This window comes from Delphinapterus leucas, chromosome 9 (assembly GCF_059928025.1).
Source record: "Delphinapterus leucas isolate spDelLeu-1000000601 "Yukka" chromosome 9, BTC_Dleu_Yukka2, whole genome shotgun sequence".
Lineage (NCBI taxonomy): Eukaryota > Metazoa > Chordata > Mammalia > Artiodactyla > Monodontidae > Delphinapterus > Delphinapterus leucas.
In genome coordinates, this window is record NC_143137.1 from 28,390,039 (window position 1) to 28,407,785 (window position 17,747).

A 17,747-nucleotide genomic window follows, 5' to 3' on the forward strand; every position below is an offset into this window, starting at 1 on the left:
GAATAAAAAACCTTGGCTTTGGAGTTAGACCTGATTTCTGTCTCAGCTCAGTCACAAGATGACTGAGTGATGGGGTGCAAGTTTCTTAGCATCTCTGAGTCAGAGTTCCTTCATCTTTAAAGTGGGGATTGTCATGACTAATTCATAGGGTTGTTTTGACACTAAAGTGAAATGATACATAAAGCTCCTACCACAAAGAGGGGTTCCCCAGGGAATGTTAAATGCCTTCTTTTCTTTCCTTATTTTTTTGTATTTGTGGGGGTAACACTGAAATAGCAGAGGGTATTCATTTCCAGATCTTCAAAAATATAGGCCACATTTTATTAATCCTCATGTCTCAACATACTATCAATACTAAATATATATTTTGAACTAAATGAATTCAAATTTCAACTCTCCACTCTCCACTCTCCCCTTAAGATGATGTTTGCATTCAATAAGCATTAGCTCTGAATATGACACCCCATTTGGCCCCTGTGAAGGTGTGAGGGGAGTAAAAAACACCAAAACATATAAATGGGAAATAATGGGGAAAAAACGTACAGTATCATATTAGCCAATATCAAATTAAACCACCTAGGGCTTCCCTGGTGATGCAGTGGTTGAGAGTCTGCCTGCCGATGCAGGGGACACGGGTTCGTGCCCCGGTCCGGGAAGATCCCACATGCCGCAGAGCGGCTGGATCCGTGAGCCATGGCCGCTGAGCCTGCGCGTCCGGAGCCTGTGCTCCGCAACGGGAGAGGCCGCAGAAGTGAGAGGCCCACGTACCGCAAAAAAAAAAAAAAAAAAATTTAAACCACCTACTTAGTTATTGAGGAACCAGAGTGAAGAAGTGATGCAGGATGAGGGCATCATAGTCTTTAAGGAAAGTGCCCAGACTTACTCTTTCAGCCACCCTAACAGATGCCAGTGCCCAAATAACCAGACTGGTTTTAATTTCATTCTGTTGGTCTTATGCTTTTTAAAAAATGACATCAGCAAATAAAGCAGACCAGTTAGGTTGACTTTACTTTCTTAGTAGACTTTATTCTCTGATTTGGTAGTTAATGCAGTTAAGTGTATAAATTCAGACTCTGTCCCTAACTCCAGCTGTGCTTTCAATTAACTGCTTTTTCTTACAGTGTTGATTAAGTAATAATTTAAAAAAATATTTATGTATTTATTTTGGCTGCGCCGGGTCTTAGTTGCGGCACACGGGATCTTCATTGCGGCATGTGGGCTCTTAGTTGTGGCATGTGGACTTCTTAGTTGCAGCATGCGAACTACTAGTTGCAGCATGCATGTGGGATCTAGCTCCCCGACCAGGGATCGAACCCAGGTCCCCTGAATGGGGAACGCGGAGTCTTACCCACTGGACCACCAGGGAAGTCCCAAAGTAATAATTTAGTAGGGGACATTTAAGCTGCTATTTTGAAAAATCCCTAGGCCTCCAACAATTTGTTGACTCACAGTTTACTGCTGTATGGAGACTCTTGCTGTAGAAGTTAACCTTTCATACCACCTTTAAAATGGTAACTACAAATTTATTTTCTTCTAGGTGAAATTCAAGCTAAAGGCCTGATGGGGCCCTTTTCAAAGGAGATCTATGGACCAATATTGGAGCGAATTAAAGCAGAGGGCATTATGTATACTACACAGAGCACAATCAAACCATAATCGAGAATTATATTTTGTTTTTATCTTCCCAGCCAACACAGCTCTGAACTTTTATGTAACAAACATGCTTGCTAATGTGATATTTTAAAACATAAAGCATGATATGTTTTGATTAAGTCAATACGATGGTGTTTTTGAAATATAAATCTCTATTTTAATATGAAAACATTTGGAACAAGAGATGCCAGTAATTACCAGGGAACTTTAATAATTCTATCATGTATTTTTTCATGTGTATGTAAAAGTGACAATGATTATACTACTTGTTAATTTATTATGCAACTTTTTTCCTACAATAATATATTTTCCGATAATTAGCAGATGAAGTTTTATCTTTTTAGTAAGAAAAAAATTTCTTCATGCAGCTTTTTCTTTTGCTTTTATTTTTCAAACGGATTCAGTTGGATGCTTTTAGATCACCAAAGCTTTGCAATAATACTATTTTATGCCTTTTTGTAAAATGATGATTCATTTAGAAAGTGACATTTCTTACAGCTTTCTTTTAATGTTTGGAGAAGGAAATAGGTAAGACTAAATCAAAATCCACATGGTCACCTCATTAGGCACAGGAAAAGCGTTAACAAATCCAACACACTTTTATGATAAAAATACTCAACAAACTAGGAATAGAAGGGAATTCTTCAACCTGATAAAGGGCATCTATGAAAAAACCATAGCTAGTATCATAGTTAATGATGAAAGACTGAAGGATTCCCCCCTAAAATCAGAAACAAGACAAGGATACTCTTGCCATTTCCATTCAACTTGTACTGGAGGGTATAGCTGGGCAATTAGGCAAGAAAATGAAGTAAAAGACATCTAGATTAGAAAGGAAGAGGTAAAACTATCTCTAATGTTATACAAAGAAAATTCAAAGGAATACTCTAAGAAAACATTAGAACTAATACATGAGATCAGCAGTTGCATGATACAGGATTAATATTCAAAAATTGATTGTATTTGTATACAATATCAATGAATGAAGCAAAAGTAATATTAAGAAATCAATTCTAAGAAAAAGTGTAAAATAGGAATAGATTGAGAGTCCAGAAATAACTCATATTTACAGTCAATTGACTTTTGAAAAAGGTGCTAGGACAATTCAATTGAGGAAAATAATCTTTTCATCAAATTGTGCTGAAACAACTGGATATCCACATACAAAAGAATAAAGTTGGACTCCCTACCTCACAGCACATATAAAAATTATCTCAAAATGGACCAAATACCTAAATATGAGAGCAAACACTATAAAACTTTTAGATGAAATCATAGGTGTAAATCTTCATGATCTTGGATTAGGCAGTGCTTTCTTAAATAAATGACACCAAAAGCACAAGCACTGAAAGAAAAACAATAGATAAATTGGGTATCATCATGATTAAAAACTTCTGTGCTTCCAAGGATACCTCAAGAAGGCAAAAGACAACCCATAGAATGAGAAAAAGTGTTTGCAAATCATATACCAAGTGAGAGAAGAACTTGTACTTAGAATAGGTAAAGAACTACTATATTCAAGAAAAAGTCAAAGAGCCCAATTAAAATAAATGGACAAAGGATCACAATTAACAGTTCTCCAAAGAAGACATACAAAAGGCCAATAAGCACATGAAAAGATGCTTAACGTACATTAGCTATCAGGGAAATACAAATCAAACCTACAATGAGATACCACTTCAAAGTCACCAGGATAGCTACTGTGAAAAAATAATAACAAGTGCTGGTGAAGATGTGGAGAAATTGGAGCCCTCATAAACTGCAGGTGGAAATACAAAATGGTACAACTGCTTGGAAAAACAGTTTGGCAGTTCCTCAGATGGTTAAACATAGAGTTACCATATGATCCAGTAATTCCACTCTTCGGTATTAGAGAAATGAAAACATGTCCACGCAACACCTTGTAAACAGATGTTCATAGCAGCATTATTCATAACAGCCAGAAATCAAAACAAGTCAACTGCCCATCCAATAATAAATGAATAAACAAACGGTGGCATATCCATACAATGGAATATTATTTGGCAATTAAAAAGAGATTAAGTACAGTTACTTGCTACAACATGGATAAACATTAAGTGAAAGAAGCCAGGCATGAAAAGCCACATATTGTATGATTTCATTTGTTTGAAATGTCCGGAATAGTCAAATCTCTATATGGAGAAAGTAGATTAGTGGTTGCCTAGGGCTGGGGGGTTTGGGGGCAAGTGGGAGTGACGGCTAATGAGTTTGGGGGTTTTCGGGGGGAGATGAAAATGTAGAGTTGATTGTGGTAATGGAGGTGCAACTCTGAATATGCTAAAAATCACTGAATTGTGCACTTTGTGTGAATTGCATGCTGTGTGACTTAGGTACCAAGATGTACAAATAAAACTTTGTTTCTCCTTGGAGGAAAGGAATGTTTCTCTTTAGGGACAAAAATTAAACTTTCTGAGGGACTATGCTCATATTCTGGCATATGGAACTAGTTCTGCCATCGAAATAAGCAGGTATTATATGTGGGACATATGGCAGTTGAGAAAGCATCTGTGCTTTTGGAAAAGGATCAAAGTTGATTACGAGCTGGTCCCACCTGCCAAAAATATCAATAATGGAGATCAATAATCTATTAACAAGTAAAGACATAACTGTTATGAAAGTTTTTTGTTTTTAACCACAACATTGATTTTAACATAATCAATTAGGAAATAACACTTGTGTTGCATTGATTCCACCCCCAGTCTGGATGAGCACCCAGATGGCATGGGAACTAGGGAACTAGCACCTTGGGTGGGAGCAGGAACCCACTGAGATAATATAATAACTAGTTTGGGCTTTAACTGAGTGATAAAGGGGGTATGACTGAAGGGGGGGGGATGTCTAACATTAGTGCTAGAAAAGGAAATGTCAGTAAGCTTGAGTAAAGATATATAGAGCGAAACACTGCATTGGCTCTCAGTAACAAGTTTTCTACCAGAAATTTCAATAGTAAAGGTGGTGGTGGTAGGATCTGGGTATGGATGGGTAGATTATACTGTACTTAGAAGCATGTGGCCCCTGAGCCACAGTTTGGGAGTCCCTGGTCTAACCATTTCGGTAGACTTAATGCTCACATCTTCCAGGTCTTTCTGACTTTTTTGGCTTCCTCCAGATAATACTGATATTTATATTTCCAGCTTTCCTCATCCTAGACTCATGAGACAGAAGTTTCTCTGAGAAGTAGTGTGATTAGTCCTACAACATACTAGCTGTTTCCTTTTCCATAAACTGAAGACAAGAGTAACTCACAGCATGGTTATAAAGGGAACCAGGCAGATGCTGTGTTGCCTTTTATGACTTAACCTCGGAAATCACGTAGCATCACTTTCATTGTAGTCACAAGTCCATCCAGATTCAAGGCAAGGGACCATAGATCCACCTCTCACTGGGATGAGTTTCAATGAGTCACATGTGGGCTGAAAGCTATTGTTGAGCTATTTTTGGAAAATACAACCTTTCACAGGAAGGCACCCCAGAAGGAGAGTGGCATGTAGGTGGATTCTGTGAATATACAGTAAATGACCCCAGTTATCAATGTTTCCTCATTGGCCTTAGTTATTTTCTAACCATTTCATTTTTTTTCTCCAGGTGGTTCTTTGAACATTTTTATGTATCCTGTGAGATTAGAACTAGACATACTGTATAAACAAAATGTGGAATGTTTTTCATTTACTCTCTAAAAAGCCCCAGAAATGTGCTTTTAACTTCCCGAGTCCTTTAAAACACTTACCTGAAGTAAAAGTGCTGTAAGAGACTTCTCTAATAGTTTCCATTAGGAAACTTAATGCTATAGTTTTCAATACATACCTTCATTAAACAATTTAGCAGCAAGGAAAAAATTACTTGCATCGGTTCATTTCTCATGTGGATAATTCAGAACTAAAGCAACTCCCCTAGGATTGAAGCAAGATAATAGGAATCTGAGAAAGTCATGTCCAAAGCTTCAGAGGAAAGGATTACGAATTAGCATATTCGGGAAGTTTTTCAAAGGTCAGGCTGTGTGTCTTGAGCTGCTTAGAATGTGTCCCAGGTGACAGGCTGATTAGGAGTTTGTTGTTGTGTACGTAACAAGAAGTTTCAATCTCACACACAGTTTTTCTTACTCCCACTTCCAAATCTTATTTTTTCTTTTTAAAAATGATTACCTTAAGAAACTTGTTAACTTTAATGCCAAGGATGTCCAGATTTGTTTTATATATATAAATTTATTTATTTTTAAAATTTTTGGCTGCGTTGGGTCTTCGTTGCTGCACACAGGCTCTCTCTAATTGCGGCGTGCAGGGGCCACTCTTCATGGCAGTGCCCGAGCTTCTCATTGTGGTGGCTTCTCTTGTTGCAGAGCACAGGCTCTAGGCGCGTGGGCTCAGTAGTTGTGGTCCACGGGCTTAGTTGCTTCGTGGCATGTGGGATCTTCCCGGACCAGGGCTCGAACCCGTGTCCCCTGTGTTGGCAGGCGGATTCTTAACCACTGCGCCACCAGGGAAATCCCGGATGTCCAGATTTTTAAAACCAGTGTAGTGTGTTTCATTTATATGCCTTAACATTTAATACCACCTACTCTAACACACCAATATTGTACTAATGAGGAGGAAACCTCTAACATACAAGAATATTTTGCAATTAGCCAGTGAGTGGATGATAATCAATCATGATTTATAATAATAAAAGTGTTTTTGTTTATTTTGACAAATGTGTATATTTTTCCCACTTTCCCTAAAAAGTTCACTTTAATTCAATAAATACTTAGTATTTCTGATTCTATGTGCTATTTATGAATGGAATTCAATTCTAAGAAACTAAAATGTATCTGCTTATAAAGCGTTCTTATTTTCTAAGTTTTGTCTATTAAAATCATTTTGGATGCTAACAAATTAGGGGCTTTCAGATGAGAAATGTGAAAATTAAGTAAGAGTCCTATGGTGTAATATTGAGTAGAACATGCACATATTAAATATTTGTATTAATTTGATATGAAGAAGCAGCTGCCATAAATTCTCAGGTAGTATCAGACTGAGACCTATGATGGACTATATAGAGTTCCGGTGCATTTGGCTAAATAGATGGATCATGCTCGTCTTTAATACCTCTCTGCAGATTGCAAAACTGCTCTACGTGATTTAATATCGGAGATAAAGTCTGTATAGAACACCATTTCTCAATTGGGCTAATTTACAAAGGTACTACAGAAAAAGAAAATGGATCAAAATTGACACATTTATTGTATGTGGAGGAACACTACCTATAGAGTGTCAGGTTTCCCAGGGTCACTAAAGAGCATTTTTGTCCTAGGTAAAACAAAACAAAACAACCCCAATTCATTCATTAATTCACTCCTTATTCATTCATTTATCTAAAATGTAGTGAGTGTTTTTAATGTGCCCAGTCCTGTTCTAGGTATAGAAATACAGAGGTTTACAAGAGCCAAAGTTCCTCTCCTCATGGAGCTTATATACGAATAGCGGGGGACAGACAACAAATATAAAATATGTCAGGAAGCAAAATGCGCTCTGGAGAAAAAGCAGGGTAAGGAGACAGGAGGGCCTGGGGTGAGGGGCTTGCGGAGAGGGGGCCCCACATTCGGCTTGCACACGCGGGACACTGAGCCAGCTCAAGTCCCTTCCAATGATCAGCACTAAATATTTTGAAGATCTTCCTTAGGAGGAGGGGGATGCTGCTTCCAACAGGCCGATTGGGGAATGCTGCTCAAAGAGATGTTTGAGCAGAAGCCTGAACGCAGCCAGGAGTGGAGCCCTAAGACTCCAATACCTGAGCAGTGGGAGTGTAAACTGTACAACTCTTGGAAAGCCAAAGAGTATTAAGACACATAAAAATATTCATACAATCTTCTCACCAACTGGCACTTACAGGAATTGGTACTAAGGAAACATCCTAAATATGGTAAAAGGCTTTTACGTAAAGAAATGTTTATCATAGTTTTGTAGTTTAGGAAGAATTTGAAAAGAGCCTAAACAGCTGACATCACGAAAGTGATCACAGGAGCCCCGGTACATCACGAGGGCGGGTTCCTCCACCCTGGTACTACCGACATGCTGTGCTGTACGATTCTTCGTTGTGAGGGCTGTCCTGTGCATTTCGGAATGTTTAGCAGCATTTCCAGCTTCTGCCCAGTAAGTGCCAGCAGCACATCCCCTTCAGATGCGGAAACCAAAAATGTCTCCAGACACTGCCAAATGTCCCCTGGGGCGCAATACTATCCCTGTTTGAAAACCACTATACAAGGTGGAATATTATACAGTAACAATGATAGGTTTATAATTATGTGTAATAAAAATGCCTATGTAACAACATGAAAAGCAGCATAAAAATATATTCATAACAAGGCCACAATTATGTAATAAAGCAATGTGTGGATAAAAGCTGTGAATGCAATAAAACTATGAAATTTTGGTAAAGGATGTAAATAATTGGGTAAGACTTATGAGGCTTACTTACGAGGCTTCATTTATTTTCACTTCTCATAATTGATTATTGTCTCAGAGTTAAGCTTCATAAGATGAGGAAAGATTGCTATATCTGACAGGATTGTCTTTTTTATTGGTTTCAGGGTATTTTTATTAGAATTTGTCTATAAAATACTTGATTATCATACCTGCACTTGCAACATTACTTTCTCTTGGAAGAGACTCTACAAGGCACCTCACTAATAAAAAAAACCATGAAGGAAAAAAAATTCTATATCCCTTCAAAGGCTCTTTGTTCCTGGGACAAAGGCAAATGGAAAAATAGAAAAAATAATTGTGACATGGACTCCTTGTTCAGATTAGACTTTGTGGGTTATGGGGAAACAAAACTGTAAAACAAGAGGACTAAGAGACAAGGCTAGAAAAGCAACCAAGGAATCAAAATTAACCTTCTGGCCTTCCTCCCTGGGAGGGTGAGAAAGAAGCATGTTAATTTTTTTATACCCTGTAGGTCAGTACTTATCAATATTTTGTGGTTTGTGACACTTTGTTGGAATTTTTTTCTATTTCAAAACTCTTCATGACTATTGCTTTAAAAGGAAAGCTAAAAAAGTAGACACTTACACATTTTTCTTTTGTTTTCTTTGCGGTATGTGGGCCTCTCACTGTTGTGGCCTCTCCCGTTGCAGAGCACAGGCTCCAGACGCGCAGGCTCAGTGGCCCTGGCTCATGGGCCCAGCCGCTCCGCGGCATGTGGGATCTTCCCGGACCGGGGCACGAACCCGTGTCCCCTGCATCGGCAGGCGGACTCTCAACCACTGCGCCACCAGGGAAGCCCAGAAACTTATAAATTTTGATTCTATTTTAAGGATTTGGTGAAATTTTCCTGACATTGCTTGAGGAAACTGGAGGCTCTCTGAATTGTTGTTGCTAAGGACCAGTGGTTCTCAAGCTTTAACTTGCATTAGATTGCTGAGTTCCAACCTCAGAGTTTCTGATATTTTAGATCTGGGATGGAAATCCAGGATTTGCATTTCTAACAAGTTCCTGGGTTTTTCTGATGCTGCTGGTCTGGGAACCATACTCTGAGAACCACTGGTTTCAACAAAACTTCTCCTGGTCTCCCGCTTTAGGCACTGACCTGGGTGTTCTTGGGGACTGGTGCCCCCTTTGTGGGCAGTGTTCTAAAACACTCCTGGCTGAGGCAGGGGACTGCTTCCAGTATCAGAGCAGGCTTGCTACCCATGATTCCCTGTTTTCCTGCCCTTCACCTCCACATAGCTCTTAAATCCTGACAATAGGATTGTCACCTAGGACTTACCTTTTTCCACTCTGGGAGTTAGGACCTCCTGGTCCTTGTCCATTCACCCACTTGGCTCCCAAACCAGCTTAGCTTCTCCCTGGCTGGCAAATCTGCCTGCTTCTAACTCCCAGCTTGGTTCTAAACCAGTTTCCCGACATTTCTTGGTACCTCATGCCCTCAGCTTCTGAGTAACATTTTCATAGCTCCCCTAAACCAAAGGAAATACATAATGGTTCTGTTTATTAAGTAGTTAGATCCAGATAATTTAATAGTAGTAATTGTGTAGTGTCAGTACACATTGCTGTGTTGTCCTCAAAAATCTTCAATTTTGTGAGTTTCCTGTGTGCCTTAAGGCACAGTTTGGGAATCAGCTCTATACACTGTCCCATCCCATCAACCTTCTTTCACGTCCATAATCTCAGAGGGAACATGTCCACAATTTTCTGCTACACATGCCTCAGCACTCCACAAGCAAACACAAATTGATGGCAATATTTATATTTATTTTTGCAATGCCTTGGATAAAAACCATTTAAACAATGTCAGGTAAGGTGTTATTCTCATAAAAACATCTTCTTTCAAAACAAATGTATTTTTATTTTCCATAAAAGTTAAAATTACATGCTAAAACAGAGTTAACCACAACACAGAACAATATCAGAAGACCCACAGAGTAAGACCAGATGATGAGCTGCAACATTAAACTAAACAATTACACAGAACTAGAAAACTGACTCCGTAGTAAAATATAAAAATCTACAATTATAAATATAAATTTGGTCCATGGAGATGCTAGAGCAGTATTTACAGTAAGTATCAGATTATTTCTACTTTAGGTGAATACTGTGGTTGTAAAATGTTGAATATCATAGGGAACAGAGTGTTTTATTTACAGTATACTATATTAAAAGTTATATTTCTAGCAAACCTGATGATTGCTACAAATACAGCTAAAAATTTGACACTAAAAACAAACATGTTTTCTGTAATTGGGAATTCCTAATATCTATAAATTGAAATTCTCTGTTAAAATCAATATGAAAAAAAGATACCACAATTCCATTCTTAGAAATAGGGTAAATTTCAATCATTTTAGTTTAAACACAATAAGTGAATCACGAGAAGTTTTGCAAAAAGGCACACATTGTTAATGATGTAAACTTGGCAGCAGAATCCTTTGCCATGATAGTTACTGTCAGGTGATGTGAAGTAAACAGATAACAGAAGGACTGGACTAATTTTCCTGTCTAATTTTAGAAAGAGGAAAGCAATGCCCAGATGTGGACTCTTCTCACCCTTTTCCATGTTAAACTAAAGACTCTAAGCTCTCGGCTATATTTCCATCAGGCAACGCTGCGCCATTACTGTCCAGAGAGGCGGACGGATTCTCTTCCTGCCTCGTGCTCACAAGGCTGAGGACTGCTTTGTAGAGAAATTGATACTGCTCCTGGAGAACAGAGAATGGGAGGTCAGAAACAGAAAGCTCGCTGAAGACATACGTTTGTAAAAAGAAGCAAGGTTTTTAGTGACCCTTTGCCACTGTCATAGGAAGGCATTGTGTTAAGGGCTCTGTTATAATCAGCAGAGGTACACCATCCATATTAATGTCTCTTTCTGATTAAATTTAAAGTGGCTCTATAATTAGCCAACATTCGTTGACCTAGAACACTGGCCCACTACATTTGCCAATGGTAAACACCCCGTTCTTATTCATTTACTTCATGGAATCAGAAGGTGATGTGATGAGGTTCTGATACTGATTTATCAACTTGTGTGTAAACCCTTTGGCACTAGGCTCCTGTAACCCTCTAAGTTACTCATTTTCCTTTCTCCTTTTGTTACAAAATCTGTTGGGTTTGTCTATTTATGAAGAGGTCTCAGGACTGCACTGTCAGCCCAGGAACTCATGAGGAATGCAGGCCTTTCACAAGACCCACTGTTTACCAAGTATCCTTCACACTCTACCAGCCCGACGGGTCTTATGTCCTGCTTGGTGAGAAGGAGAGTGTGTGCCTGTGTACCCTGCTGTGGTCTCATGGTAGAGACACACAGAAGAATAAAGTAGTTATTCTCTTACAGATGCCAACTTGGGGATGGTGAGGTGGGGGAAGGTAGTTGCAAAGGACATGAGCAAGTGGCTGGCTCCATAGTAGAAAATCATTAGGACCACACGTCTCATTAAATGCATTTGTGAAACTTGGGTATAAGTTTAGTCCGCCGAAAGCAATTTCATACAAGACAAGCTTGATACAACTCAACTCTCCTGAATGAGACTTTCAATAAGGGCTCCTCTGAAGTGCATGTGCACAAGGGTTACCTTACTCTCTGGCCAGCTGGTCTGGGCAAGAGCTTTGAGGATGGACTCTTTATAAGGCCCTTACACATACCCAGACTAGGAAGCTGGAAGTGAGCCTATGACCTCTGCATCCACCTAAGCTTCTCCCACTGGGGCATTTGCACAAAGTTCCCTATTGTCTTTCTAGCTCTTGTTTCTATAATAAAAAAACTTCCAAATTATTCTCAGAGTTGAGACTTATTTTTCCAGATGTGCTATGCTCTTTCTTGATTGTACGAGTGTCTCTCTCTCTCTCTCTTTTCAAAACTATCCCCAGAGTTAGCTACTTCTTAAGTTCAGAAAATGAATTTGGCTTGAGAAAAAGGTGAACAGCTGAAGTCTATCTTCTGACTCTTCTTTGAGGCTATGTAGAACACTAACCCTGGGAAAATAACTATTTATTTTGTTGGATAAATCAGATTAGTTGGTGCTTCTACTGAGGATATGTTTCAGAATTACAATAAGTCTTGCAAAAAGGCACACGATGAAATTTAAAAATTTTGATCCATCAATTTTCTGGAAAATAAACTTTAAATGTTTATTGTTCCAGTTCTATGGATTGCAAACTGAACATAATTCAGCTTGAAAACTACATGCTAACATTATCAATGTGATCTTTTTTGATACAGGACAAAACGATTTTGGTAGCCTCTAGAAAGTGACTTGTGCTCTAATGAGAAAAGTTTGGTTCGCTGTTTTATTACTTACAGCATCAGCAAAGACTCCTGGCCTCATCAAATTGATCATCTTGGCTACCTGGTAAACATCCATTGAATTTTCTTTTTCTAGTTGGTGCATAAGGGTTGTCAGAGCACAGAAAGTTCCTGCTGTCACTCCTCCATGCCTGGAAACAAATGAAAGGAACAAAGACTCGATTCAGATGCATCAAATGTTCACACATTTGAAACTCACAGAGCACATGGCCTTGATAATTTTGCAGTAAGAACACTGAAATTTTTAATAAATTGTCTCATTACTTTATGGTGCATGGAAGTTCAATATTTGGTGATACATTTCTTATTTTTATACTATGGAAGGGGTTGGCAGTAAATCAAAATGATCTGAGGTTATAATATATGTTATGTAATATTATCATATGCATCATATATAATATGTATTGATAGATAACATAATTCCAGCATATGCATTTTTTATTTGTTCACAACTGAAACTTGGAAAGGTCTATTGGATAAAATTCCTGTTTCTGGTAAATAAAAAATATATCAATTTTACTCCTATCCCAGGAAGCCAATGGCTGAGAGACGACTCGCTGGTTAGCACCTGAAAATTCAGGTTCTAAAACACTGACTCATCACACAAAGTGTTCTTAGTGTAGAATGCAACAGTAGATGCTTGTGATCATGCACACATTTTCTGCCTTCAACAGGAGCTCCCAGAGAAGCGGAAAAAAAACCCCCAAACTATTCTGTGTTAATCCTGTCCATGAGAAGCAGATAATCCACCCTGGCTGAACAATTCACGATTGGTCCAAAGTATTAGGTTAGTACAAAGACGACAGAAATATACATACACACAGAGAATGTCAGGTGTGAATTGATTTAAAGTGTGGAACTTACTCATCATGAACAATCATGGGTCCATCCCTGGTGGCAGCTTCTTCTTTGATAATACTTATAAGTTCAAAAGTTTTACTAATGGGGCTATCTGGATTTGGCCATTTGGGACACTGAAAATGCCGCACTTCAAGTACATAATCATCCTATAAGAAGAGATAAAAATTACTGTTTTAGAAAGTGTCATATTGGTTGGTGAGTAGATGAATTGAGGAAAGTCAGGAATTATAGGAAGGCAATAAAACCAAGAAACACGCTGAGTGATCAGCAGTAGTTGCAGCCTGTCCTCCACCGTGGAAGGGAGAAAATGCCGCAACACCACATTTGCCATGTACAGAGGTGATCTCTTTTTTATTCAAAAATAAACCTTGTTTGTGGGCGTATCTTGCCAATCAAATCATGAACAAAGATGTATCTGTGCTGATCAATTTAAACTTACAAAAAGAAATCTTCAGTTTTAAAATTAGTTTTAAAAATAGCATAGACTTCTTCCTCTAAAAATTGTGAATCACTATATCATACGCCTGTAACATATAATATTGTATATCAACTATACTTAAATTTAAAAAAAGAAAAAAATAGCATAGACTTCTTCAAATACCAGCATTACTCAGGTTTAACTAAGGGAAGAATAAGATTGCTTGACACAGTGTGGGAAATGCTGGTAAGGAGGATGGAGACATGGTTTCCACTCCAGTCTCAGTTCTGATCCTTGCTTATTAAGTGACCAAACCAGGTTGTGTGACTTTAAATCTTTTAAACCTCTGATCCCCAGTTTCCCAAAGTGGCTTATACATATATAGAAATTTGATTTATGACTGAACTGGTATTGTTGATCTATAAATGATACTGGAAAAATGGTTATTCACACAAAAATAATAAAGTTGGACCCTTGACTCACAAAATATAAAACATCAATTTCAGGCAGAACTATAAAACATTTAGAAAACAATGTATTTGCATTATTAATTTTCTAAGTTTTGGTCAAATATTCTAGCAAATACTCAATCTTCTTATGTACCCTATATGTTTTACCAGTTTCAGAATTAGGGTAAAGTGAAACATTTAAACCATCTAAAACATGATTTATTTTTTTTCTGATTGAGAAAGTCCTCTGAATTTCACATGCTTTACTCATCACTACTAGCATCTTTCAGTCTTTCACAGGAGCTGTGCAATAATTTATGAACTCTGCTGTAATCATAGAAACAGTAATTGACAAAGAATTCAAATTGGTTCCTTGTAGATAATCAGGAGTCTAGTAAAACAACACTAGTTCATTGCACTGCATGTTTTCAAAGCAGTTCTTCACTTAACAACCCTCTGTACGTAAGTAGAGAGCAGTAAGCTTTTTTTGGTAGGTAATATTTTTCCCATTTTATTTAGGAGAATACAAGGTAAGGACTTGCCTTAAAACATGAGAATTAGGATTAATGAAATTATTTTTTTACTCTGTTTATTTTCAGCTTAACTTCTATCAGCAACTGCTTTGGAGTAAAAGAGAAATCTTTGACTTCCTGTGTGTGTAGAAGTCAGGGATGGTGGAGTTTAGTGATGGCTAATTGTTTAATGATTCTGTAAGATTTTGAAAATGAAAATGACAAGGTAAAATTTATTATTTGGGTAATCTGTCTCAATTTGTAAGAAATCAGATTCCTTCTTTTTAGTTCTAGGAGAGATTCTTAAATTGGCATATATTTAACGTGTGCTTAAGATGAAAAGTTTGTCATTTAAACTATGTCCATACCTGGGTAGCTTCTAAGATAAAATCTTGCATTATAAGTTTTTCTTCGTTAGACAGACATTTGTGTTCTTCAGCCATAAGAGTGACCTTAAAACTCTCACAATTTATGGGCTCATCCTTATTTGGCCAGTAAACAAATTCATCTTCTGCCTGGAGGATTAAAAACCAAAGAAGGTTCTAGATTTTAATAAAATGTTTAAGTCAGACTGTGAAACGAAGTTAACTGGTTGCCATAGACAATTCAACTCAAATTTTTCTTTGAATCTCAATATTTACTCTTAAAATATCCTAACAAGTTTTATTTTAAAAATGTAAATAGACACATATGGGCTGACTTCCTTCATGATTGCAATTCTAATTTCCTTAAGCAGCGTAATAAATACTTAAGTTAATTTCAGCCTACTTTTATTTAAAACTGTCATACAACAATTTCAGACCTGGGATATTGTATCCAAACCAAGTCCAATAATAGACAAAGTGCAACTTCAATATTAGTTTATAGGTTGAAAAAAATATATTCTTTGTATGCTGGACTTCTGGTGGTTGTGTCTTGATACCTACCCTGTAAAGAACATGTCAAAAATGACCTGAGGGACTTACCATGTTTTGAGCATCTGGAAGCATAACGACCAGCTGGGCGTTATGGTCCCAGATCATCCTCCAGAAATCCTTGATGGTATGGAGAAGGGGATGTTGGGTGATGATGAATTCATTGCTCTGATAATAGCCCTACAAAACCAAAGAGAAGATAGAAAGAGCCTTGGCATGTGACTTTAAACATTCAAAAAACATTTATAGGTTAATGGTTACCGTCTTTTTATTTGTGGATTGTATCTATAAATAATAATGTGATTATTATAGCCAATGTTACAGACATCTCCTATATGCCGGGTATAGCACTAAACATTTTCTTCCTTTATTCCTCACAGTAGTACTATGACAAAGGGAATGTGATCTTCATTTTATAGGCGATTAAACTGAAGCTTAAGAAATTAAGTGCTGTGCCCAAGCTTACCCAGCTATCACCTCTAGGAGGAGACAACAAAAATGGCTTCTGGACTATGTCTCTCACACTAGATAGAATGGAAATCTAGAGATATTATATTTCTTACTTTTCACAAGTCCCAATGGCAGAGCGCTAAATTTCACACCTACTGGCAACCAGATACCTTAACACCCTGGCTGCCTCTACAGGAGAGGAGCCGGGTTTGGGGTGGGGGGGGCGGGCACCTTGCAAATGTTGCTGCAGAAACCTGAAAGCTGGTGCCATTGAATTAATCATGATTTCCACGTTACTGCTTACCAAAATCATGGCTCAGTTAGCCCCTTCTGCAATGGAATCTCTCAGATCGCATTCTTATCCCCCATGGGCTCATATGAAGCGTGGAATATTTTCATTTTTTATTTTTTAAGCTTTAGCTTCATTTATTCATCAAGTAGAATTCTACTCAATTTACTTTGTTTTGGTTACAATCTTGTTTAAGAAGCAGAAAACTTTTAAGTTCATATATTCGGATTTGAATGAGCAGGTTGTACATAATTAAATGTTTTTCTGGTTAATTGTAGATTCTTTGGATGGGAAGAGACCTTGAAAGGACCTCTAGTCTATCCTGCAACTTCAGTCAATATCCCACTTAAGTCACTCCAGGTGGGTAAAAATTCATCCTATTTTGCAAATCTTCAGATGTAATGTGGCAAGCTTTGTAGGTAATATTTTCCAGCATTTAATTATTTTCTTGACAAGAACAGTCTGTCTTCTATCTAACCAGCACACAATGCAATATTTATATTTGTTCTCTTAACCCATTCTCAGTTTTTGAGTAAAAATATCTGCTTCCTATAGTATTGAGATGCCCCTATTTTAAGTGTGGCATGCTTTTAGACGCCACCTCCACACATCTCCCTGTTTCTTGCATGGATATACCTTAGTATTTTCTAGATAAACAGAACAGTGATTTTGGCACGGGGATTAGGACTCTTTCACCTGAAGGCAAACTCTGTGATTGATTGACCTAAAATGGAAATGAAGGTCACACAACAGCTACTAAAGCACTCATCCCTCTGATAGTAGATCTAAATGCAGAAAGAAAGTATTGTACCTTTAGAAATCCAAGTCCCCAAATGAGCCCAGTTTGCAGGGTGAGAACCTGCTGCAAACCTGGAGTGGTAATGTGAACGAGACTGGACTTTGCTAAAGCTAGTGTATCCTGGGTCTGCAGGGAATCTGCTTTGGTGAATGAAATGGAGCTGCTTAGACGGGTGAGTGGATGTTTTGTATCTACTCATGGTGAGTTTGGTTCCCACATCTACTCATTGTCTTGATTAAGGGTTCTCCAGTCCCAGGACACATAAAAGCATCAAGGAATGCTGTGATTCTATTGCTGCTGTGGGCTGTGAGCCTGCAGTCATCAGATACGACTCATGTCCACCTGTGGTGCCTCCCGTATCTGCCAGTCACTGCTTTGGGCAGCCCACTCTGGGTTTTTTTTTGCTTTTTGTTTTGTTTTGTTTTGTTTTCTGCGGTACGCGGGCCCCCACTGTTGTGGCCTCTCCCGTTGCGGAGCACATGCTCCGGACACGCAGGCTCAGCGGCCATGGCTCACGGGCCCAGCCGCTCCGCGGCATGTGGGATCTTCCCAGACCGGGGCACGAACCCACGTCCCCTGCAATGGCAGGCGGACTCTCAACCACTGCGCCA

The 17,747-nt window shown here is 38.3% G+C and overlaps 2 protein-coding genes across 3 annotated transcripts in view; one reads left to right on the plus strand and one right to left on the minus strand.

The window, feature by feature from the left end:
• Positions 1 to 6,540, plus strand: part of AASS (aminoadipate-semialdehyde synthase) — a 61,636-nt gene extending 55,096 nt beyond the window's left edge. Inside the window, exon 23 of the mRNA XM_022582317.3 lies at positions 1,538 to 6,540. Within this exon, the coding sequence (XP_022438025.1) occupies positions 1,538 to 1,656 (119 nt within the window). The 3' untranslated portion in view covers positions 1,657 to 6,540. The remainder of the gene's footprint in view (positions 1 to 1,537) is intronic.
• Positions 6,541 to 9,878: 3,338 nt separating this feature from the next.
• Positions 9,879 to 17,747, minus strand: part of PTPRZ1 (protein tyrosine phosphatase receptor type Z1) — a 163,483-nt gene continuing 155,614 nt past the window's right edge. Inside the window, exons 26-30 of one of the 2 annotated variants that reach the window (XM_022582351.2) lie at positions 15,650 to 15,778; positions 15,053 to 15,199; positions 13,309 to 13,451; positions 12,440 to 12,575; positions 9,879 to 10,843 (exon numbers count right to left, since the gene is read on the minus strand). In XM_022582351.2, the coding sequence (XP_022438059.2) occupies positions 10,703 to 10,843; positions 12,440 to 12,575; positions 13,309 to 13,451; positions 15,053 to 15,199; positions 15,650 to 15,778 (696 nt within the window). In that variant the 3' untranslated portion in view covers positions 9,879 to 10,702. Of the gene's footprint in view, positions 10,844 to 12,439; positions 13,452 to 15,052; positions 15,200 to 15,649; positions 15,779 to 17,747 lie in introns of those variants that run through there. The other variant, XM_089917460.1, reaches the window with a different exon arrangement.